The sequence below is a fragment of the Amblyomma mixtum genome, chromosome 9 (genome assembly GCF_055824585.1).
Source record: "Amblyomma mixtum isolate Tamu chromosome 9, ASM5582458v1, whole genome shotgun sequence".
In the NCBI taxonomy this organism is placed as follows: domain Eukaryota; kingdom Metazoa; phylum Arthropoda; class Arachnida; order Ixodida; family Ixodidae; genus Amblyomma; species Amblyomma mixtum.
In genome coordinates this window covers 41,445,946-41,473,561 of record NC_143020.1, presented here as the reverse complement: position 1 = coordinate 41,473,561, position 27,616 = coordinate 41,445,946, and the positions used below count along the sequence as shown (strand labels likewise).

The following is a 27,616-nucleotide window of genomic DNA, read 5'->3' as shown; positions in this document are numbered from 1 at the left end:
CGAATTGCATAACTTTGAGAACGTTCGCAGCGCTGAAATGTGAAATCTTGCGGTAAGATATATCACCCGCCCCTGAAGATACAGAACATTGTTGGCCACGGAGTCCCAAACTGAGGCACCGTGCTTCCCGCTCTAAGAGCAGGATAGGGCAACTGCAGTTTGTATGCAGGTGCACCCGATAACAAAACGCAGCCAAATTCTAAGGCGGGAAAGATATACATTTCAAAAATCGTTGAAAGAGAGTGTCTAAAAACGTGGCACACGCCCTCTAGGTGTTCTTATTCCTCTCTCTCTCTCTCTTTATTCCTCTGCCAGGGACTTGGCAGCGAACGTGGCGACAATGGGCAGAGGTGGAAACAATTATTAGGAACGCAATGCTCACCATATCATGACCTAACCAAAACTTACCCCCATCCCAATTTTCCAAGAATTTTCAAAGCTGAATAGACTGACACAACTAATTGATCAATGAGATGCAACAAGAAATCTCAAATGAAAGTACGTTATGTTCATAGCATCCTCGTACAATGCAGGGACAGTGCAAACACCTATAATGGCTTACCGCCCTCCGTGGGAATTCACGACTATTACGACCAAAAAAACGACTAAACTTCTTCGTAAAGAGAAGCCGAGAGTTCCACCTCTGGTTGATGTATGGCCATTAACATGTATAGCATATACGGACCCGTTGATTATAGAAAAGGACGGTAGAACAGCAGCCACTAGCCCAACACAGAGAGCTAAACGTAGTCTCTGCCAAAAGTAACCAGGCTGCACGGTTTGCTTCTCACTCGTATATTGGATCTATTATGCCAGCACTCAAGCTCTGAATCTCTGTACGGTAAGGAGAACCCCTGTCCTCACCTTCGAAGAACTTTTTATCTTTAGGGAAGCATTAAGGGCTCTACTATACGATTGAGAAGCAAACCATGCAGCCTGGTTACTTTTGGCAAATACTGTACATCATGATTGCGTATCGGACCATCCAGACCCGCTTGTGATGGAACTTTATGCAATCCGCGACGCTATGGAGGCCATAAATAATAGAGCCTGTAACAGAAGCTCATATCTGTTCAGACTCCTTAGTAGCCATAGACAATTGAAAGGAGTGACAAAGACACTATGTGCAACTCAGGAGATCCATGCACTCAATAAGAGAACAAAGACACGAATCCAGGTGCACTGGACACAAGACGATGCTGAGAACGCTGAGCAGAGAAAAGTACACAACCTTAGGCCCAAAGTTCTAAACACTAATGCAACTCCCACCAGGCTCTTTTTTCACACCCCCTCCACTCTCCCTATTTTAGCATCCTTTTTAAGGAAAAGTGCACGTGTCCTCATTCCCCATGCACTTTCCCCCTGCCTCATAACTTATCCAGATTGGAGGAGGTATCCCTTGGAAGGATCAGGGCTGGGGGCTGCCCTTACCCCGTCGGCAACGGGCCAATGGGGCTCTGAAGACGCAGGTCCACCACCCGCCCGAGGTGTTTCACACCGGCAGCAGAGGTGGATGTTCGCCACCTGCTGTGGACTTGTGCAGGGGCAAGGGCTTCAAGGACACGAATTTTACAGGAAATGGGACTAACGGCAACCAGGGTGGAGGCTATCTCCAGGTGGCTGACCGAGAACAGTAAGAGCAGAAGCCTTCTCCGGTTCATGCATGAAAACGCCTTAGATGATTTCCTTTACTACACAGCGAACTCAAGTTATGCCTTTATAGCAAACGTGCGAAATAAAGAAAAGGAAAGAACGTGGGACCCGCCTTCTAGGTCTTCTTTGTATGCTGTCTGTAATGTGGCGAGAACAAGGCATGCGGCTTCTAGGTCTTCTTTGTCCACCGCCTGTAATGTAATATAGCAGTGAACCCAAGGAGAAAATGCCGACTACCGATGGTCGACCGACTTTATCGGCAGGTGAACCTGCGACCGACGTCGAGCCAACGTTCAGCGTACACATAGCTGAGTTGCAGTGAACTAGAATTCTAGTTCACTGTAGCTGAGTACATATAACTGGATCAGTAATTAGTGGCCGCGATCCGCATCCTGTCCCAGCTATTATCATCATCAGCCTAGTAGAGCCCGCTGAAAGGACTTTAGACATCTAACTTTACTGGCGTGGTATCTTCTTTCTGATTATGTTTTTTTTTTGCATTAGAATACGCGGATCACAACATGGTATCCCCCTACAACCTCTAAATAAACTAAAATTTAAATTCTTTTGAATGATATTACGGTTTCGATTTCATCAAGCGAACGATGGCTGTGACGTGTAGTCTTTAGATCACGTGACACAATAAGTCGTTTGTCATGGAGGAAGGAAAGAACTCCATGCCGTTTGTTGTCATCCATGCTGTTGGAACAAGTTGGTTTCAGTGTTATAGTGAATAAGTACAACGTATTAGTAATTATAAATGTTTTTATGCATCACGTAACTTAACGATCATCTATTCGTCATAACCGGTCACAATTATTGTTCAGTTGATGAAACCGAAACAGCATCGAGAAAAAATTTATTTATTCAAACGTAAACTATTTAGAGGTCACAAGTTAATACCACGCCGTGATCCATGTATTCTAATGCATAACGCATCTTCTTAAAGAAGAAAACAGGCTGGAACATGGACACTGTAAGTGCGTAGGACAATAATAAGTGAACTAAGTAGAGTATAGTGTAATTTACTGTAAAAGTTGTTCCTACCATTTTCCTGCTTTGCTGCAGCTGCGGCCACGTTATCCTTTAAAAAAAAAATTTACCCTCCTACGTTTCCTACCACACTAATTTACCCTATTCCCCTCCTTTGCGGCTCTGGCTATCAGCTTTCACGCCGTGAAATTTATGCGCGGGCAAAGTGGAAACTGAGGTCCTGTTTTGGTTCAAAAAGATGTAAACAAAAATCCTGACCGCTCTCATTTTAAACATGTTTTAAACACCGCACTCACGTCTTGCCTCGATTTGAAGCGAATCGAGAGAGCGCTCGGTAGGGCGGCGCTGGTAACCCTCCCGCAACACTGAATCTCGTGGTTGCGGTCATCATCATCACCATCCTGTTGAGCCAGCCAGCCCCGCAAAACCAGAGAGAGGAGAGCGTGCGTGTGTATGTGTGCGAGCGAGTGAGTGCGTGTTTTCGCGAAAGTGTGTAGTACGAGTTTGTAATAGACAGTTTTAGCAGAGCGTATTTGCGCCTCCGCTCCGGTAAGCCGGCTAGCGGGAGCGCTACTGCGCATGCGCCGAACCGTCAGACGGGAGCGCGTGAGCGGACCGGCACTTCCGTTCCGCTCGCGCGCAGTCCCAGCGGAGCGCGGAACGGCGCGACGAGCGAGGCTCACGCAAGGCATTCTGGTCTCGCGCGCGCGGAGTCGGCAGCGTTCAACAAGGCAGCCGCCTGTTCTGCAGCTGACAGCGAATGTGCCTCGGCCTCCGCGAAAAGCATTGGCGTATGCAACCGCAAACCTAGAAAAAGGTTTCGCACACGAACACGAGGCTCGCCTCATCACGACTACTTTCTGACCTGGCGTTGGCTCGCAACTGTGCTCGATAACAGAAATAAAAAACGACTGCTCAAAAACAACATATGCATTTCACCTTACATCTTATCTACATCTTATAAAATGTTTACGTGCAAAAATATGTATTTATACTGCGACGGAAAATGAAGCTATTCTTTTTTTCCTGTTGCCTAGTTTCACATTTCAACACCAGAGGCTCTTTGTGCAGTTCGCCTCGTTCCCGCTCAGCTAAAAAGAAATTTTATGGCCAACGCTCCGGTTAGGGTGAGCGGGAACCGTGAGCGGAGCGGAGGCGCAATTACGCTCTGCTAAAACTGTCTAATATGCGCGAATCGTGAGCGACAACTGCCACCGCGGGAGCGTGCCTTAGGTTTTCGCCGCCCTCGATACTGCCCTAGAAGCGGGGGTTATGTTTGCACTCACGTTGGTCCGCCAGTAAGTACACCGCACGTTGTTCAAAAACCCTTGCACGTCTTTCCAGTCCGCCACATAGGCACTTGAGTAAACGCCGTAGAGGCCCGCCGTAGACCTACGGGGAGCATGAAAATAAGGGATCGCCAGTGAGCGGGCGCCGAACGTTTAGTCTCTCGGCCGTGCGGCCAATGTTTGTTTGTGCTGGCAAAAGCGGCCCGGCGTTTTGCCGTGAATGCGGTCCCGAAAAGGCGAAGCCTTACAGCGCTATCGCGCGGCGTTTCTTTTTTAGAGAGACTGGAGATATCTAGATGCGCTTTCAACTCACTCTACTGTCGCCGGTTGTTGTTGAGAAGCTCTTTTTTGTTTTTGCAAAAACAAAAATAAAAAGACGCTTGCCTTGTCGGGTGCTTCGTCGCCGGGTATTGGCCGTCAACTTTCTCAACTCGTTCGCGACCGACGGTGTATTTATATAGCTTCGCGCCTGACCCAAATCATCGATGCAGAGATGCTTTTAGCCGGTGTGTTTATGCAAGACCGTGAATGATGCGCGCATTGGAGTTATGGAGGCAGCGAAATCCACAGGCTCGGAACAGTTGCTAGCCGCTGGCGCAGTCCGATTGTGCCGGGATGCGGCGAATAAGAAACAAAAACACACCGGCGCCGGGTTGCTCGCGTCTGAGCGCCTTTTCTGCGGTGGTACAGTGCTTCGCTGATCGCATTTCTCACGTCGTATTTTTTTTTTTCTGCATTCCTTTCAGTGGAGAGACCCTGCACAACAAAGACAACGTTATTCAAGGTGAGGCCTGCGCGATACGTGCTGATGTTATTCCCCTCAACAACCTACCTTCTTTATTGCAAAGTTTTATCTTGTGTTGGTTGGTCTATCGCTTTGACTGAATCCTGAGCTTTGGTGACTCGCTGAAGTCATATTCACACCTTTGAGAAAGAACGAATGTGTGAATATGACCAGCCATGATTAACTGGTGTCGATCAGAAATATGAAATGTTTTTCCTCTAAGGAATAAGTGCTACTGGTGCTGTGGATGATGACATTTCGTGATTTTTTGGTTAGCAAGTTGGCATCTTGGGCGAGTCTCTTCTAGCCAGCCACACTAAAAGGCATCTTTCCATAGCTGGCAGAGTCTGTGCGTGTTAAAATTTACTTGTTAGCCTTTCTTGCGCTTAGCAACAGACCGATTTGCCATGCTTTCTTGGGTTCAAGCAGTGCATTCAGCCCGCTTTGTCTTTTAATGTGCTTAACACGAGTACCAGGGATCATCCATAACTTGTGCTCGCAAGTGTATGTTGACGAGGTGCTGTGGTACTCAGAAGTGCAAAACTTTTTCATGTATGTTGTCTTTGTGCATTGCGTTGCTGCTGTGCATTGCTTTGACATGCAGTTGTAGTGTCCTAGACTCCATGACTGACCTTGTAGTTAGCGTATTGTGATGTGAACTATGCAGTTATTTGTATCAGGTTTTCAGCGGAACAGTTTGCTAAACCACTCTGAACTACTCTAAACATCTGGGTTTATAGGTTTAGAATGGTTTAGGTTGGAGTGACTGGCTTCAGGCCTGTTTTTTTTTTTGAAGTTGCTGAATGTGTTGATATCTTTTAATACATCATAGAGTCCCTAAGCGGCGGACTGAGGGCTAAAAAGGGGGGGGAGGGGGGGGTGGTTATATGTAATGAATCGGGAAACCAGTGATGGAAGTACGTCGAAAAAATCTGCCAAATTTCATGGTAAGTTATTAGTATAAATGAGCATAAATAGTGCAGTCTGAAAAATAATAGGTTTGGTCTAGGGTTTAATGTCTCAAAGTGACTCAAGGTTTAACATCCCTAAGTGACTCACACTGTGAGGGATGGGATAATGAAGGGCTACAAGTGCCTGGGGTTGTTTAACTTGAGTAATGACAGGAAACAGGTACATGTGTTGGAAATATGTACAGCACGGTTTATAAATACAAATATAGCAGTGACAGTTACACGGTACTCGAAGAAAGAATAAGTAATGATTGAGTTTTGATGTTTTTCCTGAAAATTATTAATTAGGGGCATGTTTTAATTGAGTTACGTAGCTGATTCCGAAAGAGGGGAAACCCGAAACAGATCGTTTACATTTTGCAATTCTTATATTGCTAACAGTTCCCTCTGTTCAGTACAACACGCCAATTTTCAATATATCTGGTAAAACATTTCTGAAACTGCGAAACGAAACCTAAACTCAGTTGTGTTGCAAGAGGCAGTCACAGTTATTTCTCAGAAAACTCTCAAGTGAGCTTTGAATGGCTAAAAAAAAGCAATGCAACGACAACTCCATTTGTGAAGTGGCTGAAGTAAGCAGGCACTAGCTTTAAAACATTTCTACAACAACCAAGAAGTAGATATCAACGTTCAAGAGACATTGGTGAAGTCACAGATGCAATGTTGTCCACAGAAACCATCTGAAACTGAGGTGACAAAAGTGGCTAGTTTTTTTACTATTTGCTCACAAATGAAGCTGCGCAAGATGGCCAAATTTGCTGGAAATGATAATGATAGGGTGGTAATTACAGTGAATTCCTCAAGGACAGAATCAGGCCTGCATCGATAGGGTGGTGCATTCTAATGACAAAGAGACCTGTCTCACTGTAAATGCAGCTGTAAATACAGCTTAAAAAGACCAAAGATGGAGATACAGGTGTGGCCATCACCGAACGGTTTTGCAAGTAACTTCTGTGTGCATCGACAGCGATTTTGGGGTCGGATCCCTGAGGTTAAACTTCACCGCCAAACGCTTCAAAATGGTGGCTACCCGTCCTTTTCAGCAAGGATGTCACAAATTTGGATTAACCGGCGAGAAGCATTTTAAATTCAATTTTCTTGATGATGAAAGAGTCTGGACTGACGTGAAAAAAGCCAGAACCAGCCAGAGAATCAACTTTTACTGACGACAGTAGTTGGGCGGAGTCATCCTCACTGTCCCCGTGGGCCTCGAAAAAGCGCCTAGTTGCCCTGTATTGAATGCCGGCACGCTCGTCTTTGTGCGTTGAATAGTATTCCTGAGTTGACCTATGTATAGATGTGACAAGTGGTTAGCTTTCCTAACTAGCCGTACAGTCGTGAAGTTGTCAGCTACGTTGCCATTGTGCAGCTGTTTTGTTGCGTCATCTAACTTGATAGGTGGTTTCATTGTTCTGGAATGTATGACTGGCTGGTTAGCATCTGTTAACGCCTGAATGACTCACTTTTTTTTGTCCGGCTTGCTTCTCCAGTTTTACAGTGATATGAGGGTACTAGTTTAGATCTCGGCACACCTGCAAAAATACGACGAGGAATTAAGCAAAAAACTGCGGCCACCTTTTGCTGAAGACGACTTCATCCAATTTTTGTTGTGATTAAAAATTGATATGATGGCGTTTTCTGGCTATAGTGATGTTCAGCACTGAAAGATGCATTTATGAACACGGTCGCATTTAGGTTGTTGTCGCACAAACCATTTCCGGCTTCTCTGTCACGATATTTCCCAATTGGTCGAGCGGGTCATGACGTCATGAGTACCATGTGACCACTAGTGGACCAATCATGGGGCACCGGCAATTCCGAGGACCCCCATAATTCCGAAGTTGGTCCACCCCCAAAGTTTTGGAATTGGGCCCACCCAGAAAATGAATTAAGGTGGTTTATAGGGTGGATTAAGATGGATTAGTAGGTCCTATATGATGATCCAGTTGGAGGCTAAAACTCTAGAGGCCCGTCTGCGGTGCGATGTCAGTGCACGTTAAAGGACCCCAGGTGGTCGAAATTTCCGGAGCCCTGCGCTACGGCGTCCCTCATAGCCTGAGTTGCCTCGGGACGCGATACCCCCATAAACTAAACTATTAATGCACCTGTTTCACTGATTTTGTTGCTAGGTGGTTGTGCGTTAATCAACAATCTCGAAGTTTGCAACTTGAGCATCGCTAACATTTCTAACCGCAAACAGCACAGCTATCTGTAAACATCCGAATTTTGGTTACCTCGGACCGCTGTTTTTTGGTGTGTGGACGCTATGGGAAGTTTTGCAGCCGGTAATGTCAAAGACACGCTGGTGTGAAAAGCAGTGTCCCCCACGAAGGTAACTGCATGTGGTGCAAATGACTTTGCTGTAGTCTTTTAGATCAGCCAGTCAATGTCATTAAGAGAGCAAGGATCGTGCATTATTAGGTGCGTTGGCAGCGGTTACAGCAGTCATGGCTAGTTGGTGCACCATAAGGGTGAAACAAATAGAGAGCTGCAAAGACAGCAATGAAGGGAGAGATGCAACAAACGCTCTTGGTTTGTTAACTAGAGATGAGCCCTAAAAGTGTGCTGAGTTGGGCTTCTTTGTATGACGCTGAGCCATTTAGATTTTGTTGTTTTAACAGTAGTTTGTAGTTGTGTGTGGCCGAGTTCTCTTTATTTTCGGTCCTTGCTAGGGTTCCGAGTCTTTTCACATTTGAAAAGCCTTGGGGGACGCAAATTCTTTTTATAGTTGCTGGGGACCCCTTTATGTCATTGGTTCTGTCCCTTCCTACCGGACATACATGTACAAATGAGCACGGCTCCTCAAAAGAACTGCCAGGTTCAGTTAATGCATTCATTGCTTCCTGGGTCACCGGTGGGTCACATTGTGTATTCCTGCTGTGTGGAATGAATACCGAGTCGCGCAGTGAAGCTGCGGGACAGTTCAGATTTTTCAAGGACCCTGTATAATTACGCACGCGAATTCACTATTGCCATCTGTTTCCAGCTTCCATAAGTTGACATCATTGGTGGCCCACCAGTGGGTCACAACGCACTGGGATTAGGCCTCCGAAAATCGCTGCCACACTCAATGTGTTAACAGTGACTGGCTGTGTAATGAAAAGAAAGCATGTGAGGGGGGGACTTTCCTTGAAATTATTACCTCCCGTACACCCCTGGTTCTCTTGGCAGTGTTCCTTTCAGGCATGTACTGCCCAGCACCACCCCATACTTGCTCTACTCTGTTACCATGGGCCCCATATCCCCCCACCCCAAAAAAAACATTTCTAACTATTTGCCTAACTGCCAGTAACAAGAGTTCTGCAGAGCCCAGTATTAGGAACCCTGGTGTAAGGTGTGGTAAAGCCAATGCTTTGCCAAAGGCAGTTGAAATGTGGAATGCCTTTCCAAGTGAAGTTCCTAGTTCTCTGAATGTTGATGTGTTTGGAGGAATTTTTGGGCTTTCTTTTGGGGAGAGGGGGGGGCGGATGGCATGTGGTGAAAGTGATGCGATTTGAGTATTATGAGATTGTTATCGCTATTTCACTCCTCTTCTATCATTCGTCCCTTGTCCGTGCTGTTTTGTTTGCGCATGTGATTTGACCTACTCCTGTATATAAGGCTGAGGAAGGCTTACAGTGTCAGTAAATAAACGTATAAATTGAGCTGCACGAGGCTTGCTCTTGCATGCTTGCTCAGTCGATTTCCAGCAACAAACCCCCATTTGTGCCTTCCTTGCGCATCGCTTTCCCCCTCAGGTCAGCTGGATGTGCCCCTGTCGAGCATCGGCCTGGAGCAGGCGGAGCTCCTCGGGAAGCACCTGCAGCAGCAGAAGTTCACCCACGTCTACAGCAGCGACCTGTCACGTGCCAAACAGGTGCGTCCATCGCATTCGCCAGAACCAAGCAGAGAAAGGCACCGTGCAGGTAGCAGAGATGACGGTTGTGAAGTGGTGTCTAACCCCGTAATATGCCGGTTATATTCCGTACAGCGCAAGTAGCAAAAGTTTGTGTAGTTTTTTTTTGCTTCTCAAGATATATATATCCCGATATATATCCCAATGTATAGCTTGGGATATATATCCCGATATATATCTCGGGATATATATTCCAATGTATATCTCGGGATATATATCCCAATATATATCTTAGGATATATATCTCAGCCATTTGTTCACTAATATATATCTCGGCATATATATCCTGGTATATATTAGGCAGGATATATATCTCGAGATATATATTAGTGAGGAAGCGGCTTTTTCTAACATATTTTTTCAAAATTCATGGCCAAAGTGCCAGCAGAGAGACCAACGGCCGGCTGGAGTCTCACCTAATTGCAATAGCTAACCCTAGCGGCGAAGCAGCCTGAAATTTGGGGCTCTACCGCTGCACTAGGCAGCTGGTGAAACAGTTTTTCAATTTTTGTACAGATTTATTGTATGTGACTAAGCATTTGTGTGCATTTTTATCAATTTTTGTACACTCGGATGTTATCATAGTTGTGTAAATTTATTTGCCTTACTGATTGTATTTTTTGCTATAAATTTATTAGCTTTCTACCTTTGTGCAATTAGGGACTACTGATGGCGAAATACTGAAGTTTTTAACTTTTATCCGCTCTTTTTGTTTCCTGGGCATTACACGGTTAACAAAGCCAAATGTACTTTCATCACCAGAACAATGTTTGGCCCTTAGAGTTGTATCTCCCCTTTACATCTTTTTTAAGGCATGGTAAAAGCGATTTCCTGTTGCTTCCACACGTAATTGAACTTTCCATTTCTTTTGCCAGTTGTATGTGGTTCTACTATTATGCAGCTGCTATGGTTATGGCAAAAATTGTTACTAATGGTTTTCTGCATGCTTCATAACCAAGTGAACATTCACTTCCAACTAGAAGTGTCGTCAGATGTTTTGTATGCTACATATTCAATCGAGCCACCACCGTGGCTCAGTGGTTATGGCGCTCGGCTGCTGACCCGAAAGTCGCTGGTTTGGTCCCGGCAGCGGCAGACGAATTTCGATGGAGGCGAAATTCTAGAGGCCCGTGTGCTGTGCGATGTCAGTGCACGTTAGAGAACCCCAGGTGGTCGAAATTTCCGGAGCCCTCCACTACGGCGTCCCCCATAGCCTGAGTTGCTTCGGGACGTTAAACCCCTATAAAGCACAAATTCAGTTGATTCAGTGTATGGAGCTCTTTAGAGAAGATAATGTATTCAATATTTTAACCCAGATACTTTTTTCTCTTAGTGTTTGTGTTTGGTTGGAAAGTTCTGCATTGATGCATCTGTACTTAATTTTGTTCCCTGCTGTGGAGCCTTTAAGTGAAAGTGTGGTCTATTAGGAGCCAGTCATTGACCTAGAGCAGTGCATGCGAAGTGTTGGCGATATTCTGTAGCCCTAAGCAGTGTCTATATTCACCCACTGCGCGCACATTTTTTTTGTCTCCGTCTCCAGACAGCCCTGTCGATCTTGGAGAAGAACCAGGTGACGCCCGGTCCCATTGTTGAAGACCAGCGGCTCCGCGAACGGGTGAGAGAGCTCTGTTGTGAGAGATTAGCACTCACAGGGGGTGTCTAAAAAAATTCAGGGGGCACTTCGGCTCTCTAAAGTGCTGCAAGGCAAAAGCCTTTCCTGGCGCACTGTTTGGCATTGACTGCGAGACTGTTTGTGCTGTACTAGTGCTTCATTTGACAACGCACTTTGACTACACATTACAACTACACATTTTGAGTGCTTCTTTAGCATGACTCTCTCTCTGCTTCGATGAGTTTGGTTCGCAGTAATGAGGCATGTAATGAGGTCACCCACGGACGCCTTACGCCCCCTGTCGGAGTGGACGACAACTATTTTATTAGTTGTTGTCTGCTCTGAAAGGGGGCGTCAGGCATCTGTGGGTGACCACATTACTTCTACTCCGTGCACTCTGATGTCACCACCATTTCGACCAATCGAAAAGCGGGACACCTCTGCTGACAACCTTCTGTCGACAACGATGAGGCATTAAAGGCTTTTGCCTTAATATGTCTATGTGCAGAAAACTACAAGGCACCTATGCTATTGCAGGAAGGTGTATGATAGCTACGGCTCGGTGCTCGTTGGATAATTCTCTCAGAACTAACCAGTTCATTGGTCACATGCCTGAACTCTACACAAACTGCACCTGGCAGAGACAATCCTGGATGAGTAGAAGTCAGACAAGCCCCAAAAACATTTTATTGAACTGATTTTATGCTGCCTTCATATTGGTTACAAATGCCGTACATACCTTTTTATGCTCATGCAACAAGGGAAGCCTCTCCATGAACTCCGCGGAGACATGATCGCAATAAACCGCATTTTGTTTTTGTCTACACATCTAGAGAAAGAATGATAAAAACATTTCACTGTACTTCATGATGAACACGTTCGTTCCCAACCCAGCTCGCTATTTGAAGAAAATGCAGTTGTTGATCTGTTGCGAGTCATTAAGTTCCTAAAAGATGGAAATGATCAGGCAACCTTAAACTTTTTAAAAAGTTCTTGTCCTTCAGCACAACAGAGAGATGTTTTTAATTGTGTGTCTGAAGCATAATGCTGCTTATACACCACAAACCTAACACGGCAGGACCAGGGCTGAAGTTCGTTAGCAGGTGTTTGATTGAAATGATGTCGAAGCTGTGAGAACTGGCCAGAAATAAAGGTATCACTCCAGCAGGGCTGTGCAGTTGTTTTTGCCAGTGTCGAAAAAGCGGAGATCCGACGTACATTTGTGTTTAGCCTGCGGAATTCCATGATACTCGATTCCCACCATTCTAATGACTTGCATCTTGCTGTTAGCACAATGATTTCCTTTGATGTAACAGGTGGGCCAAGGAAAACACATTTCTTTTCGAAGCGTTCCGTGATTGAAGTCCTAATGGATATGATGGCGCAGTAGCTGTAATGAAACAAATTGAGCAGCCTCTTGACTTCACTATAGCAGGATTTAACTTTGCAACTTCTTCGAAGGAAAGATTCGTGGCACAAAACATGAGCTGCTGACAGCTGTGCAAGAAACACATCTGATATGTGGAGTGCTCGCTTGTTGGTGCTGAGCCTTTTCTCACAGTCACGGGACTGACTGCAAGGACATGTTGTGCTCTTTCTTGCACTTGGCTGGGCTTTTTTTCTGTGACCAAAAACGGTGGGCATCTACTTCAGGTGTATTTTGACTGAGGAGGGGTTGCAGTTGAGTTTGTTTTGTTGCTCGGAGAAACAAGATGCTTGAAATTTTGCAAACATTCACCAAGGGTGGCAGAGTATGGGATCGTGATGTGAACTTTGTTATCATGTAAAGAGTTGCAATTTTCACGCAAAACAGAGTGACTGCAGACAGTGGAAAGGCAGGGATGCACAAGTGGAAGGGTGGAGGTAAAGGGACAATACATGGGAACAAGGCAGGACGGAGTGAAGGTAAAGAGCAGACGCTGGAGGGCACACACAAAACACTTATGAGCAGTTTGTAAGACCGTCTAACCTGTTTGTGACGCAAGACCTAAGGTTAATGGAAAGGCTTGAAGTTCAATTATCAGCACAGCGCAATGAGTCATGGCAAAAAAAAAAAATTAGATGTAACTTTAAGATACAGGAAGAGAGCATAATTTATGAGTGAACAAACGCGAATTAAGGACATCCTAGTCGAAATAGAGAAGAAACCGGTCCGGGCAGGGCATGTACCGTATTTACTCTCATAATGATGGTACCCCAAAATTTTGTTGGCAAAATTCAATATTTTTTATTCCCCACGTGATGATTGCAACCCGAACTTGCCGCTGCAATTTGTCAACGATGTCGAGTCTAGCCGGCGATGACCGTACTTGCTGTCTGTCTGACAGATGGCATGTGCAGATGACCATCTTGCTCTGTCAGCATTGCAGCGGCAGCCGCCTGTTGGCGGACCTGCAGTCACATGGGCGGATACCAAACTTAACTGTGGTTATATCAAATCACGGTTCACTGTTGCAAGCCTCGCCACTGTTCTGGGTTGCGGTGCAACAAACGAAGTGACGTGTTGATCCGGCTAAACTTTCTTGTTCTCGTAAATAATAAGCCCTGGGATACGGGAACGTCATAAATGAATCCTCCTTGAGGATTGCTGGCCTGTACCGAGTTGCTGGCAGGAGTAATAACTGCGATACAAGCTAGTCTTACATTCGCCGCCTCGTAACAGCTGCCGCCTGTAGGGTTCGGCACGCTGCCACCTCTTTTTGTACATGTGTTACGAACATTCCGCGAGAGGGCAGTGGCCTAGGCTGCGCGTCCCGTTTTGTTTTGTTTTGTTTTAGTGCGTGCCGTTTGAAGGGGAGGAGCAGTTCAAACGCCCATGCTCTTCGGTGGGTCTCCCCGTTCGTCCTTGCGTTTATCCTTGCCACTCCAGACGGCGGGGCTCTCTGCCGGCATCGACCTTGGGCCCCTGTCCCCCGACTCCCCGACTTCCCGGAATCCTGCCTCCCGGGGGGGGGGAGAAGCCGCCGGCCATAAACAAGCGAGAGAGGTCTGGGTTTCGTCGCGTTAAGCGACTTGCTGTGTACTGGCCAGCACGGTTAGGAACCGAAAGTGTCCGTTAGCCCCAGACATCTGGCGCGCATCCGGTCCACTTGGCGGAGGATTGCGCAACCACTTAGGGAGGAATTTCGGGGTGAGGGAAAAGACCCTGACATCAGTTCTTAGCTTTCCTATTCGTTAAAACTGATGTCAGACGGGAAGCTGTAGCACAGTTTATTTTTGCGTATGGAAAGGGGCCCGGGTAGATCGGTGTGAACTCGTGAAGAGACCCGTGCCTGAGGGCTTTTGGCTCTAGCTACTCGTAGCTGTCAGGCGCTTGGTCGGGCCGAGCGCGGAGGTAGCGGCCGTTGGGAGCTGGTGCAAGGCGCGCCGTTCGACTGTTGGGACGTGGTGTCCCTCGCCTCTGTGCAGGCGGTCGGCTAGGCCGGCCGCGATAGTTTGGCCGTACTGAATCTTGTACCCATCTGTAAATAGCCTGTATAAAAGTTCTTCGTTTCTCCCTGAATCGATTCGCCTGGAAGTCACTTCATCGAGAAGCCCTTCAAGTGGTGCATCCAATTGCTGGAAACCTCCGGACCAACACCACCGGCACAACTTTACTCCACCGTTGCGGCGCGAGTGACTCGTTCTGCTTGCACTCCAGCTCCGCTGCTAAGGCATCGCTGAAATCGATCATATATATCTCTTTTAATATGAAACAATTAGGTTGTCAGTAAGGCAACACCATAAGTAGAACATTCATTATAGCATTGGTCAGTTCAAAAGTGCTGTCCACTGTGGCTTTGATATGAAACAAGTTAGGCCTAGCGAAGACTAGGGAGTACAAAACGCCATCATCTGCCACGCTCGTGGGCGGCACCATTGCGGTAAGTGCGCGGAATCCGGTGCTCTGAGCGTTGCGAATGTGTCACCTAAGTACATCAACGATGCGGCAGGGACCGGACATTTTTCGGCTTAACGGCGATAAAATGCGTAGCTTGAGCGCCCCGGGATGTTGCTGTTGCTGCGCCTTTGGACGAGATCGAAGGCTGCATAAAAGCGCTGCCGCACAGCACTACACACACTGCCTATTTTGATGCGTTGCTCTTGAAACACGATTCAGTGCAAAGAAATTGCGTTCTTGAAGCGGGCCAGCTCGTGTGCTTTTCGCACTCTACGTTATCTGTTAACGACGTAAGCTGAGATCGCCGAGCTCGGTTCGCGATAACTGCGTTTAGCGGCGTAACCGTGTGTAGCACGCCTGTGTGACAAGGGTTGTCTGCCTGCAACTTGTTTGTGTTTTCGGTGCTCAAAAGTTTGTTGTAAAAAATTTACTCCGCATAATGATCGCACCCCTAAATTTGCGTCAATTTTTTTTTTAAAAAGTGTGATCATTATGTGAGTAAATAACGTACTACAAAGGCAATATGACCGATAGTTTTTAAGGGGAATGGAGGGTATTCCAAGAGAAGGCAAGTATGGCAGATTGTGTGGAGGAGATTAGATTACAAAATTTGTTGGCACAGCTGGCATAGGACAGGGCTTATGGGAAAGGCATTTGTCCTGTAATAGATGTTGTTGCACTGGCGATGATGACAAATGCCTGTCAGTAAATTTGAGGCTGTGCCACATTGGTGGCATGGCTTTTGGCACCTTGCTGCCAATTCGACAAAGGAAAGGTCCTGCACTTTTGGAGGTATTGGTGAGCACTATCAAAATACGGAAAAGGGACGAACACACATGACGAAGCGCTTTCTAACAACTGTTTAATCTCTGAAGAAACATGACTATACACACATATTGACGTCATATACACAGAAGAGGGAGGAGCGCATGGCGCTGATGAGAATGAAGAAAAAGGAAAAACAGGAAAAAAGAAACGGGAAAACGATCGACATGTGCGCTTACAACAGCCGAAGATCACTATTCTTGAGGTAGGTTAATTCAGTTCCCCCTAACATCACTGAAGTCGAGCTGCTGCATTGCTTATTGCTTGCCTTCAGTGATGTTAGGGGGAACTGAATTAACCTACCTCAAGAATAGTAATCTTCGGCTGTTGTAAGCGCACGTGTTGATGGTTTTCTTGTTTTTTGTTTTTTCCATTTCCTTCATTCTTGTCAGCGTTGTGCACTCCTCCCTCTTCTGTGTATGATATGACGTCAGTATGTGTATATACTCAAGTTTCTTCAGAGATAAAACAGTTGTTAGAAAGCGCTTCATCCTGCGTGTTCGTCCCTTTTCCGTATTTCGGTAGCGCTCACCAATACCTTCAAAAATGTATTTCCAACTAGCCCCAGTAATAGCTCTTTTGCCCTGCATTTGTGACTCACATGATTTCGCTGCATTTTTTTTTTTTTCCCAGGACCTGTTGTCTTTCTGAGAACTCGATATTGAATAGATTTATTACTGGGCGAATGGAAAAAATGGGCCAGGTGGAGCACTGACCCAACGTTGTGACGTTTTTGTGTGCAGAAATTTGGCTCAGTGGAAGGCCGCAGCTTCTGCTACCTGAAGGAGGCCTCCAACAAGGCCAATCAGTCGGTGGGCTCGTACACCCCGCCGGGCGCCGAGACACTAGCCCAGGTGAGAGTCCCCCACTCCACTCCCACTCCACCCCCACATTCTGGTCTGGTTATGGGGGGACACCGAGAGCAAATCAAGCCTGTGTTGATAGATTTCTACATTCTGATGACAAAAAGAATTGCGAGGACAGAGGACACTTTGGCAACTAAAGTGTTGAGAGGCGAAAGCCAAGGACACTATGCCGTGACAACTTCCGGCGGATGCGACGTCGCACCGTTCCCGTGGCTGTATCGATACCCAAATTGTACATCTTCCGGGGATCTTAAGTGTTCATTATGCGGAAATACACATTTTTCTATCTAATTTGACACAAATTTGACGTTTTTCCAACCATTCTGACAATTTTCACTATGCTGTGACGACTTCCGGTGGATGCGACGTCACACCGTTCCCGTGGCTATATCGATACCCAAATTGTGCATCTTTCTGGGATCTTAAGTGTTAATTACGCTTAATTACACATTTGTTCGCCTAATTTGACACAAATTCGACGTTTTTCTGACCATTCTGTGACAATTTTCACAATGCCTTGACGACTTCCGGTGGATGTTACGTCACACCGTTCCCGTGGCTATATAAAAATACCCAAATTATTCATCTTCCGGGATCTTATATGTTAATTGCGCTTAATTACACATTTTTCCATCTAATTGGACACAGATCTGACGTTTCCCTAACCATTCTGTGATAATTTTCACTATGCCATGACGACTTCCAATGGATGTGATGTCGCACCTTTTCCGTGCCTATATCAACATCCGCGCTATTTCGATGCAATTTCTACATTTTTGCCTATAATTAATTAAATAATTAATCTACTGTCATCAAACTTTGCTTCTGAGTTCATTTTGGCCTCCTCTATATGAAGCAACCATTGGTTTTCTTCTATCTTTTTTAGTTCCTGAGTTAAACGCGTGTGACACGCTTTGCTAACGGACGACAGTATGAGCCATTAAAGGCATTCGCCTTAAAACACTACTGTCCCTGAAAACACTGTATATTCACATACCAACTTTTTGGACTCTGGGGGGTCCAAGGGAGACAGCAAAAATGTCTGAAAAATATCAGGTAGTCCGAAAAAATCAGATTTCGCCCCCGAAAAAAATCGCTTCAACTGCTAATTGTCAGTGTGATGATGGAAGGGGCCAGTAATATGGTGCGCATTCTGAAGCTTCACATGACTCTAAATGGTGCTGTACGTCACATCGTGTATACAGGTGGCGATCACTTTCGTGAGCCTGGCATTCAATCACTGTACTGCTGTTGGAAAGTGGCGAACGAACTAAGTCGACTGAGTTCATACGCATAAGTGAACCCACTGCTGTGGGAACTTCGCTGCTTGCCTAGAACGAAAAGGTGAAAGTAGGAAAGCACGCGTGCCATCAGCATTGGCCTTCGTGAAGATCTAGCAGTTACAGCCAAAAAAACCAACATCGGAACCGGCTATATGTTACTGTGTACACTCTCTGGTAACTTGCATATTATGTGAGGAGTTTACCAGTCATCGAAACATTGGATATTGCCGGTGTCGCAATAGCTAATTCACGACCACAGTGCATCATTTTGTTGCGGGTACTCGCTTCTTGCTTTGAAGAGTGCCACCATATTCTTCTGCTGGCCGTATCCGTGGAGCTGTATGCTTTCCACACACACTGCTACTGCCTCTTTGCATATTCAGGATGAAAGGACTTGGCAGAGACAGTTCTGCGGACTGTTGACGATTATTCCAGTTGCTGCAGCAGAGGACATCCGCGAACACTGCGTGCTCTTAAGGGAGGAGTCTTGAAAAGAAAATTTTATTAATCTAGATATCGTAATGAAATTTTCAGGCCACATGTATTTTTGTGTGCTGATTTTAGACATGTCATTTAATTTCGTGTATAACAATTCCTTGAGCACTTGTGCAATTTTTATGCAAGTATTTTGGGAACAGTTTTGAAGAAAATTTGCTGCAGGAAACTCGCTGAAATGTATGCCATTGGGTTCTCTTGACACCAAGGAATGCAATAAGGGTAAAATTGTCTTCCTGCCTATCATAGAACTTGAGTTATAGGGTACTGAAGCTGCCACTTCAGAAACAGGAATACACACTTTTCTTCTCATTTCTGAAGCGACAACTTCAAAATTCTATAACTGAAGTTCTATAATAGTCAGGATGATAATTTACCCTTATTGCATTCCTTGGTGTCAAGAGAACCCACTGGCATGCATTTCAGCGAGTTTCCTGTAGCAAATTTTCTGCAAAACTTTTCCCAAAATACTTGCATAAAAATTGCACAAGTGCTCAAGGAATTGTTTTACAGAAAATTAAATGACATATCTAGAATCAGCGCACAAAAATACATGGGATCTGAAAATTTTATAACTGCGACTTCATTAATAAAAATTTTTTTTTCAAGACCAGGGTCCCACATGCACAAAGTTCCTGCACATGGAAAACATCAGCCCCACCATTTAACATTTCTGTGCACCATGTAACAATTTGATTCAAAAATAAATATTTTTTCACCGAAAAAGTATATTTAGGTCGGAGAGGTTCATTAGTTTTCCAACGGAACATACAAATGGCCACTCTTATATGTGCATGTACACCATTTCTTGCAAACTGTCAAAATTAACACCCCAGGAATTGTGAAATCATTCTCTTTTTCAAAGGTGCCACGTAGAAATGGGAAAAAAAAAATTTATAGCAGTACCTGTGATGCAATGCACCTGCAAGAAACCGGCAGAGGACAGGCTACAAATTGTAGCTCGCTGTTTTGAAAAACTTTATTTTCTGCGTTCTCTAGTTGGCATAAAAATGCGCCATATTTGCAATATGAAGGGCCCTGACTTCACCTGAAACAAAGCAATCAATGATATACTCCATTCCATACATGCAGTGTTGTGGAGACTGCAGAAATAGTGCGCCCAGAAAATCATATTACTCCGCAACGCATCATTCCTTCTTCTCGAGGCCTCAGTGAGTGTTTGGGCAAAAAAACGATATAGAATGAAGAGCCAGCATTGGGAATCACAATCGAATCTGTGAGGTCCCTCTGGCTGTAATTCTCACTGAGTGTGCACTATTTTTTAGGTGGGATGAAGTCGGAGCGATTTGCCCTGCCAGCCACATACCTTATAAATGCATGTAAGGGCCGCGCCCTGTTTTCCTGGAGGAAATATTGAAAAAAAAAATCTGTGGCTTAGCTTGGTTAAGCCCGGTAATTACGAAAGCAATATCCGTGCCTACGCCATGGTTCAGCTGGTAGTGTAGCTGGTGGTGGTGCTTGTGGTTAGACTTGTGGTGATGCATCGGTTATACAATGCAATCCAAACCAATGCATTCCAATCCAAAGCAATCCAATTCATTCCAATCCAATGCAATCCAGTCCAAACCAATCCAATGCACTCCAATCCATTCCAATTCATTCCAATCCAATTCAATCCACTGCACTCCAATGCAATCCACTCCAATCCATTCGAATCCAATTCATTTCACTTAACCCAATCCAATGTAATCTAATCAAATCTAATCCAGTCCAATGTAATGCAATCAAGGTCAAATGAAGGTCAATGGTGGTCACCGCCGGGGCGCGATGGTGGCCACCGGCCGCGGCACGCAATGGCGTGAAAGTGCAAGTAGTATTGCTTTCGCAATAAAAAGATCCATGTTAGGCCGCACCCAAACCTTCAACAACCCATGTGCCAATACCCTTCGAAATGCACGCGCCGTGGCCTTGGCGATCAGCTCCGGCTGCTAGCAATGTTGCACTTGATCACGCCACGCACGCGCACAGGAGCTTCCAAGTGCCACCCACGGATGGCGCTGGAGGCCGCGTGTCATCATCATCATCTTCCTCCGCCATGAGATCCTACTATCCATATTGGCATCAGTATCGCCAGCTCCAGCTTTTTGTTGTCAAAGGCACAGGAGAGAGAGAGAGAAATAACTTTTATTTTTAATAGGGGTGTGCGAATATCAAATTTTTCGAATATGAATCGAATACGAATACTTACCGTAAAATTCCGAGCAAGCGCCCCCTCACCAGCAAGTCGAAATCACTGGCAAAGTAGGGGGGGGGCACTATCCCGGAACAGCGCCGAAATTCAAGATGGCGGCGACATTTTTCCGCCAGGAAAAAAAAACGCAGTGCACATGGGTTTAAAATTTTATTTAGCTCCAGCAACATGAACTTTATTGAGCGAAAGATTGCTAGGTCAGTTACTCTCGAAACCATCAAAAGAATCCTCCGAGTCAGTCGCAAAAAAAAGTTCATAACATTCCGCTCGAAGCGCACCCCGGTCTTCTGGTGCCACGGCTCCAACGTCTGCCAATCGGCCATGCAGGTCGCCGTCCTCCGAGCCATCGAGTGCGTTAGTAATTCCGCATCCCTTGAAGGAGCGTGCCACAGTCTCCTCAGGTACAGCAGCCCATGCCTCGGCAACAAAATCAAGAACATGCTGGCGCGACGGCTTCTTCAGGTTTCCTTTGGGCGTCCTCTCTTCTTCGCGCATATATTCTTCCCACAAACGTCGTAGGGTGGACTTGAAAGGCTTGTTCCAATAAACGTCAGCTGGCTCCAAGATGCTAGTGCACCCCGCAGGCACATAGAGCACATCGGTATCGCGCTCCTCGAAAGCACTCTTGGCAGCTTCTGTTTTATGGATGGGCGCCTGGTCCAGTACCAGTAAGCGGCGCACGTCATCGACGTTTGGGCCCCATGTGGGTCCCATGTGTCGTTCGCGGGTGCGAACGACACATGGGAACGAGCATGGATGGGAACGAGCATGCGAATGGCTTGAAAAGCAGGATTGGATTGGACTGGATTCTTGGACTGGACGGGGTAGACCAGTGTTGCTTGGGTGCGGTGCGTGATAACGGCCGGGGGAGGGGGCGCTTTCCCGGAACGGCGCGGAAATGTGAAATTGACAGTGATTTTAGGGGGGGCCCTTGCATGGGTGGGGGCGCTTGTTCGGAATTTTACGGTAGTTCCGAATATCGAATCGAATGTCGAATAATCAAGGAAAGACGCATTTAACCACTGCAAAACATTTATTTGAGCATCCAAGAACCTCACAGTTCAACTATCAATAAGTAAATGAACACAAAAGGTGTGTGTGGCTGCACCGAAAGTATCAAAGTCTAGAACATTATTCTTAGAAGAGTGGAATTTTCACAGAAAATGGCTAGTACTCAGCACTGATTGAATCTAGCATGCCATAAGCGCAAAAGCGTGTTACTGGGATGAACATTAAAGGTTGTCGCGAAGGAAAACCACATGGTCAGGCAGGAGTCGTTCCCTTCTAGCTGAAACGACTTCTCCAGAGACAGAAAATGCCCTCTCACTTGGCACTGAAGTGGCAGGTATTGCAAGGTACTTTGTGCACAGCTTTGACTATACCAGCTTTGCAGGTATAGCCACAAAGAAGCTCACAAGCACAGTCAGCTACGGCATGGTCCAACATCACGCATGGCTCTGGACGCCCCCATGTTGTTATGTCTATGTCGATTGGACTTGCGCACCGAAATGTACGCCGGTGCTCGCAATAAAATATTCGGCTAAATACGAATATTCGCATGAGATCGAATAATCGAAACAATACGAATACTTAGATTTCGAATCGAATACGAATAGCAAAAATGTAATATTCGAATTATATTCGAAAATTTCGAATTATGTTCGAAAATTTCGAATATTCGCACACCCCTAATTTTTAACTTTTATTTGCACCCATCAAAAATGACGGAGAAGAGAAGGGTTTAGCCTAAACCCCCATTCATTCTCCTAACCGTCGGCTGGAATCCCTTGGGACTCAGCACCGGTCAGGATGAGACCGATGACTTTGCGTTGCTCTTCTGCTTTCTAGTTGAGTAATAAGGTCTCCCAGGATTCTACTTTCTGTTCGGGTCATTATAGGAAGGGTAGGGCCAGACCATGTGGACTAGATCTGCTATGTTATTGCAGTGCGTACATCTAGGACTAAAGACTTCCGGATGCCATTTACTGTACAGTTGGGAATTTCGGTAGCGTATTAGCATGTTGGTTCACCGTTGTTGTGACTTTCGGGTGCTGCCATCGAGCGTTGCAATTTTACCACGATGGGCAAGCCTCATAAGGGGCGAAGAGGGTCTCAGAAATAAATTTTTATTAATGTAGTCACAACTGTGAAATCCTCAGGGAACATGCATTTTTGAGCGCCGATTCCAAATACTTCATTAAATTTTATGTACAAGTCCTTGTGCACTTATGCAATCCATTGGGTAACTTTTGCCAAGAGTTTGGAAGAAATTCTACTGCAGGGAACTTGTTAGATTTCATGCCATTGGTTTCTCTTGACATCAAGCTGTGCAATAAGGGTAAAATTATCATCCTGCCTGTTATAGAAGGTGAGTTATAGGATTTTGAAATCATCATTTGCTTCCCGTTTGTGAACTGGCAAATTCAAAACCCTGTAATTCAATTTCTATAATAATTTTGCCCTTATTGCATAGTTTGATGTCAAGACAAGCCAATGGCATGTATCCTAGCAAGTTTCCTGCAGCAGCTTTTGTTGAAAGCCCTTGGCAAAAATTCATCACTTCTTATAAAAGGCCACAAGGACTTCTTTTACATAAAATTAAATTATATATCTGGAATCAGCATGCAAAAATACATGTTTCTTGAAGATTGCATTATTGTGACTTCATTAACAAAAATTTTTTTTCTAAGATCAGCTACATGGCTGGGATTTTGCTCTCTAACACGGCAGGCGTGCGGTGGGCAGGAAATTTGACACGGGCGAGAAGTGTTTCCGATGATGGTGCAACCAAAAGGATGCAGCGAGGAACACAAACTGCAAAAAGCGCGCTTTGCGAGCGAGTCATGCGAGTTTCCCGAACAGGAAGAAAAGCTGCTCTGCTATGTCTAGTACACAGTAGCAATGTGATGGAAGTGCGGAACAACTACTACGCGTTGACAACGGACACGCTGCGCGACTTTTTGCGGGTTGAACATGCACCAAGAGCACAGCACCAGCTCGGAGTCCAAAGACTCTGCGAGTGAAGATTGAATATAGAATAGATGCCGCTCATTCCCTGATTGGTGTCTTCTTACTTTTTTTGCATTGTGTGTATGGGTCGCACCCTGCACCCTAAAAAGTGGCCCTCGTATCTGGAAAAAAAAGTGCTGCCTTTACACGCGTTTATACGGTGTAAACGCGTGTTATCCCGCATGTCAAAACCCCTCTATGGTCGCTGGCACTTTTTTTAACAGCGCTGCTGCCTTTTTCTCCCACATCCATGTATGGCTTTCCCAGTTCTGATTCCCACCTTTTGCCAGTAGCCATCATCCATTTTGTATCTGCACGTATCCGTGCCTCGGCTCGCCTCAGTTGCCTCTGTGCAGTGTATTTCACCATTGAAACAGACCTTTTATCATTGAGCTGCTACACTGTTTCTAGGCCCATAGCAAAGTAATCGGCTTGTTTCTTGCTCGGTTGGTGATATAGATATGACAACCGCAGAAAACCGCGCTGCTATGCGAGGAGAGGGCGAAAGCTCGGGCGATGGCACCGGCATATGTGGAGCTGTCAAAGTAACCGCAAGAGACGGTTGCTATAAAGTGATGACCACACTTGGCAAATGTGTAGTGTGGTATGCATATGGGTGCCAAAGTAATTGATCGTTACATTTCTTTCGTGGCATGATGTCAACCTTAAATCTTCCAACGTCAAGCCACAGGGTCACACAGAGCACTGCCTCTCATGGGTTGAGTGGATGCAAGCCGCTCCTTTTTCCGTGCTGTCTCTGAATTGTTGCACACTCTTACTGTTGAGATTACTTCGCTTACAGGGTCTGCCTGAATGCTTTCTTTACCTCCTGACGTGTGTTTGCCGCGCAGGTCCGGCAACGAGCAGTCGCCTTCTTCGACGACCTCTGCCAGCTGCTGCGCGGAGCGCCCCCTACCGAGGACCTGGAGAACCTGAGCCCCAGCAAGCGCAAGCGCGAAGACCAACCCCCGCTGAGCAGCTCGCCTCCCGCCTTCCTGCCTTCCCACAATTCTCCGGCGTCAGCAACGACGACGCCCACGTTCGCCGACGACTTCATCCGTGCCGCGCTCAGCTCCGGCGCCTCCGTGGCGGCGGTGAGCGCGGACGACGGCAGCGTCGCCGCCGATCCGGCGCCCAACGTCTCCCTCTCGCCGCTCGTGGAACAGTGGCCCCCGGACCCGCCCCGCAAGCTGTCCGCGTGCAGCTCGTCCGACGACGGCGACGTGGCGGGAAGTGGCGGAGGGGCGTTGCTCGCCAGTGTCCTGGTGGTGAGCCACGGAGCCCTCCTCCGCGAGATGGTGCGGCACCTGGTCGAAGACCTGGGCTGCTGTGTGCCGGGCGGCCGCTGCCAGGCGCTCCGCATCAGCCCCAACGCGGGCATCTCCAAGTTCACCGTGTCGGGACCGCGCGACCGGCCCCGCGTGGTCTGCCACCTGATCCATGACCGGCAGCACCTGATGGGCGGCAGCGCGTGTCCCTTCCTTGGTCAAAGCGGGGGTGGGGCGGAAGTTCGACGCGACTCTTCAACGCCCCGACGGCGAGAGCCACAGCCCGCGGGCCTGTCAGCGGACGCGACTGCGCTCTAGTTGTGGGGAGATGGGAAGTGGGACTGTTGCGAAGCCCGGTGGTCTGTCTCGCTGTGATGGTGCAACACTGTGGGAGCTGGAGCTGGCATGAACTAAACGGGCATCATCGAATTTAAAGTACGTAGATACATTACTCCTCCGTAAAACGCCTCCGTAAAACGGAGAGTTGAGCTAGTGGGTACATTCTGCTGGGAAAAAAACAGCCCTGAGACGAGGGACAAAGAAAGAATAAGACAACAGGACCGGCGCTGACTATCAACTGAAAGTTTATTAGAAACAACACGCAATATATACTCCATCGTGCGTGAGCACCTCCTCTGTAACAGTTCATGACTGTGAACGGAACTATCTTGGTTCAGGTGATTGATGTATCACTATGGCTTTTGGTGTTGCCATGCGCTCTTGGTTGTTGATGGAGTATATATTGCGTGTTGTTTCTAATAAACTTTTAGTTGACAGTCAGCGCCGGTCCTGTTGTCTTCTTCTTTCTTTGTCCCTCGTCTCAGCGTGGTTTTTTCCCCAGTAGATACATTACCACTACCATGTTTACTCCGGTTAGCCACTACCTACATTTGTGTGCGGATGAAGCCAAAATAAGAGGGCCTGTTCTGAAAATCGGAGCTAGAGCTAGCTTAAAGCAAGGGATCAGGGAATTTTAAGTAGTGCATGTTATTTAAACATGTCACTTCTATTACTATTACTCGTGTTGAGCACTGCCTGAATTTGCATACAGGTGGAATCGGTGTGAAAGGTGCAATACGAGCACGTGCCGATTTGGGGTGATTTCTTGTCTCGGGCTGTGCCTCCATTTTTGAAAAGTGCAACAGTTTCAAAAACTGCACTGCTCTTTGAAACAGCACCTCAGCGTGAATAGCTGGCATATTGGTATAGAGCAGCTATAACTGCTTAGTCAACCTGCATCTTTGTGCCTACTTGTTCCCTTTTATATTGCTTCAATCTGTACAGTCCTTGTGTGCAGTGAACATTGGGTGGCCACATTTGCAGTAATTCTTACGGTATACGGCAATTGGTCAAATGTTTAGGGGAATCCCCCAAGGTGGAGTAGATTTGTAATAAGGGAGTAATTACTCATTGACATCCACCCGAGCACAGCCATACGGCTACAAAGGAAAGCTATGCAGCTTTCTCAGAAACTTCCTAGTTAAAGAAAAATTCGTCCTGGTCTGGGGTTCGAACCCGGGACCACCGCTTCACCGGAGGAGTCGCTCTACCTGGTCCGGGTTCGAACCCCAGGTTCAGGGTTCGAACCTCGGACCAGGACGAATTTTTCTTTAACTACGAAGTTTCTGAGAAAGCTGTATAACTTTCCTTTGTAGCCGTATAGATGCGCTCGGGTAGACGTCAATGAGTAATTACTCCCTTATTATACGACAATACGAATACGTTATAGTGCCAGCCATTGAGCATGAGCCTTGCCCAGGGACTGACCGGTCACATACAGTTTTAGCCGTCAAACATCTTTGCAAATTTCGTTGCCGATCAGTCATGGTCACGCCATAGCTCCCGCAGCTGTGCACGGTTTCGGCGAGACAGCATGTGGCTGGGTGGGAGACTGTTGTGGTCTGTGTCGCCGCCTTTGTGCGAGCTGCGCGGTTTTTCTACGTTTTACTCTTTTTTTTTTCCCTTCCTGTCCGTGTGAGCGTCACGTGGAAGCAGTATTTTGCACCTTGTAAGTGTGGACTTCGAGACGTCGGAAGTGAAAGAAGCGTGCAAGGCAGTGTGGGTGTGGTGCTGTGTTCTGCCTCTCACCCCCTTGACCACCCCACCCCTTCTTTTCTTTTTTTTTGTGCTGGGAACGTTGTCGACAAAACGGAGTGCGTCGTCTTCTCGAGCATCGACAGTGGCTAGCTGATGTCACAATCAGCAAGAAACCAAGACCAAGCCATGAAGCTTTTGTGATCGATTGTGCCGGTATATTTTTTTTTTTTAAGGACTGGTCTGACAATCATGGCTGCCATCTCTATGTTCGTGGCCGGTGGTACTCGGCTCTCAAATTTCCTGGTGTGTGTGGCATCCAAAGCAAGTAACGTCGAGGTGTCATATTTTCTAAGCGGGGTTAGCATCGATTTGCAAAGGGTGCAAAAAACATGCGGAAAAGTTTTTGCGAAAGTTGCGTGTCGCTGTTCCCAACGACCTTCCTTTGACTTTGAATTCCTCCTTTAGTCTCACCGCAGCATGGATGTTGCGTGTATCTTTCTCTCTCTGTGTTTGTGGAGGAGTTGGGAAAGGCCCTTTCATTTTG

The 27,616-nt window shown here is 46.5% G+C and overlaps 1 protein-coding gene across 1 annotated transcript; it reads left to right on the top strand.

Annotated features, from left to right (window-relative positions):
- Positions 1-3,058: 3,058 nt before the first annotated feature.
- Positions 3,059-26,483, top strand: LOC149328836 (fructose-2,6-bisphosphatase TIGAR-like). Its single transcript, XM_089559799.1, has 7 exons — positions 3,059-3,158; positions 3,834-3,944; positions 4,682-4,719; positions 9,428-9,546; positions 11,126-11,200; positions 16,646-16,756; positions 24,619-26,483. The coding sequence occupies exons 2-7, from the start codon at positions 3,919-3,921 to the stop codon at positions 25,351-25,353; spliced, it is 1,104 nt and encodes a 367-aa protein (XP_089415925.1). The 5' UTR covers positions 3,059-3,158; positions 3,834-3,918; the 3' UTR covers positions 25,354-26,483.
- Positions 26,484-27,616: the final 1,133 nt, after the last annotated feature.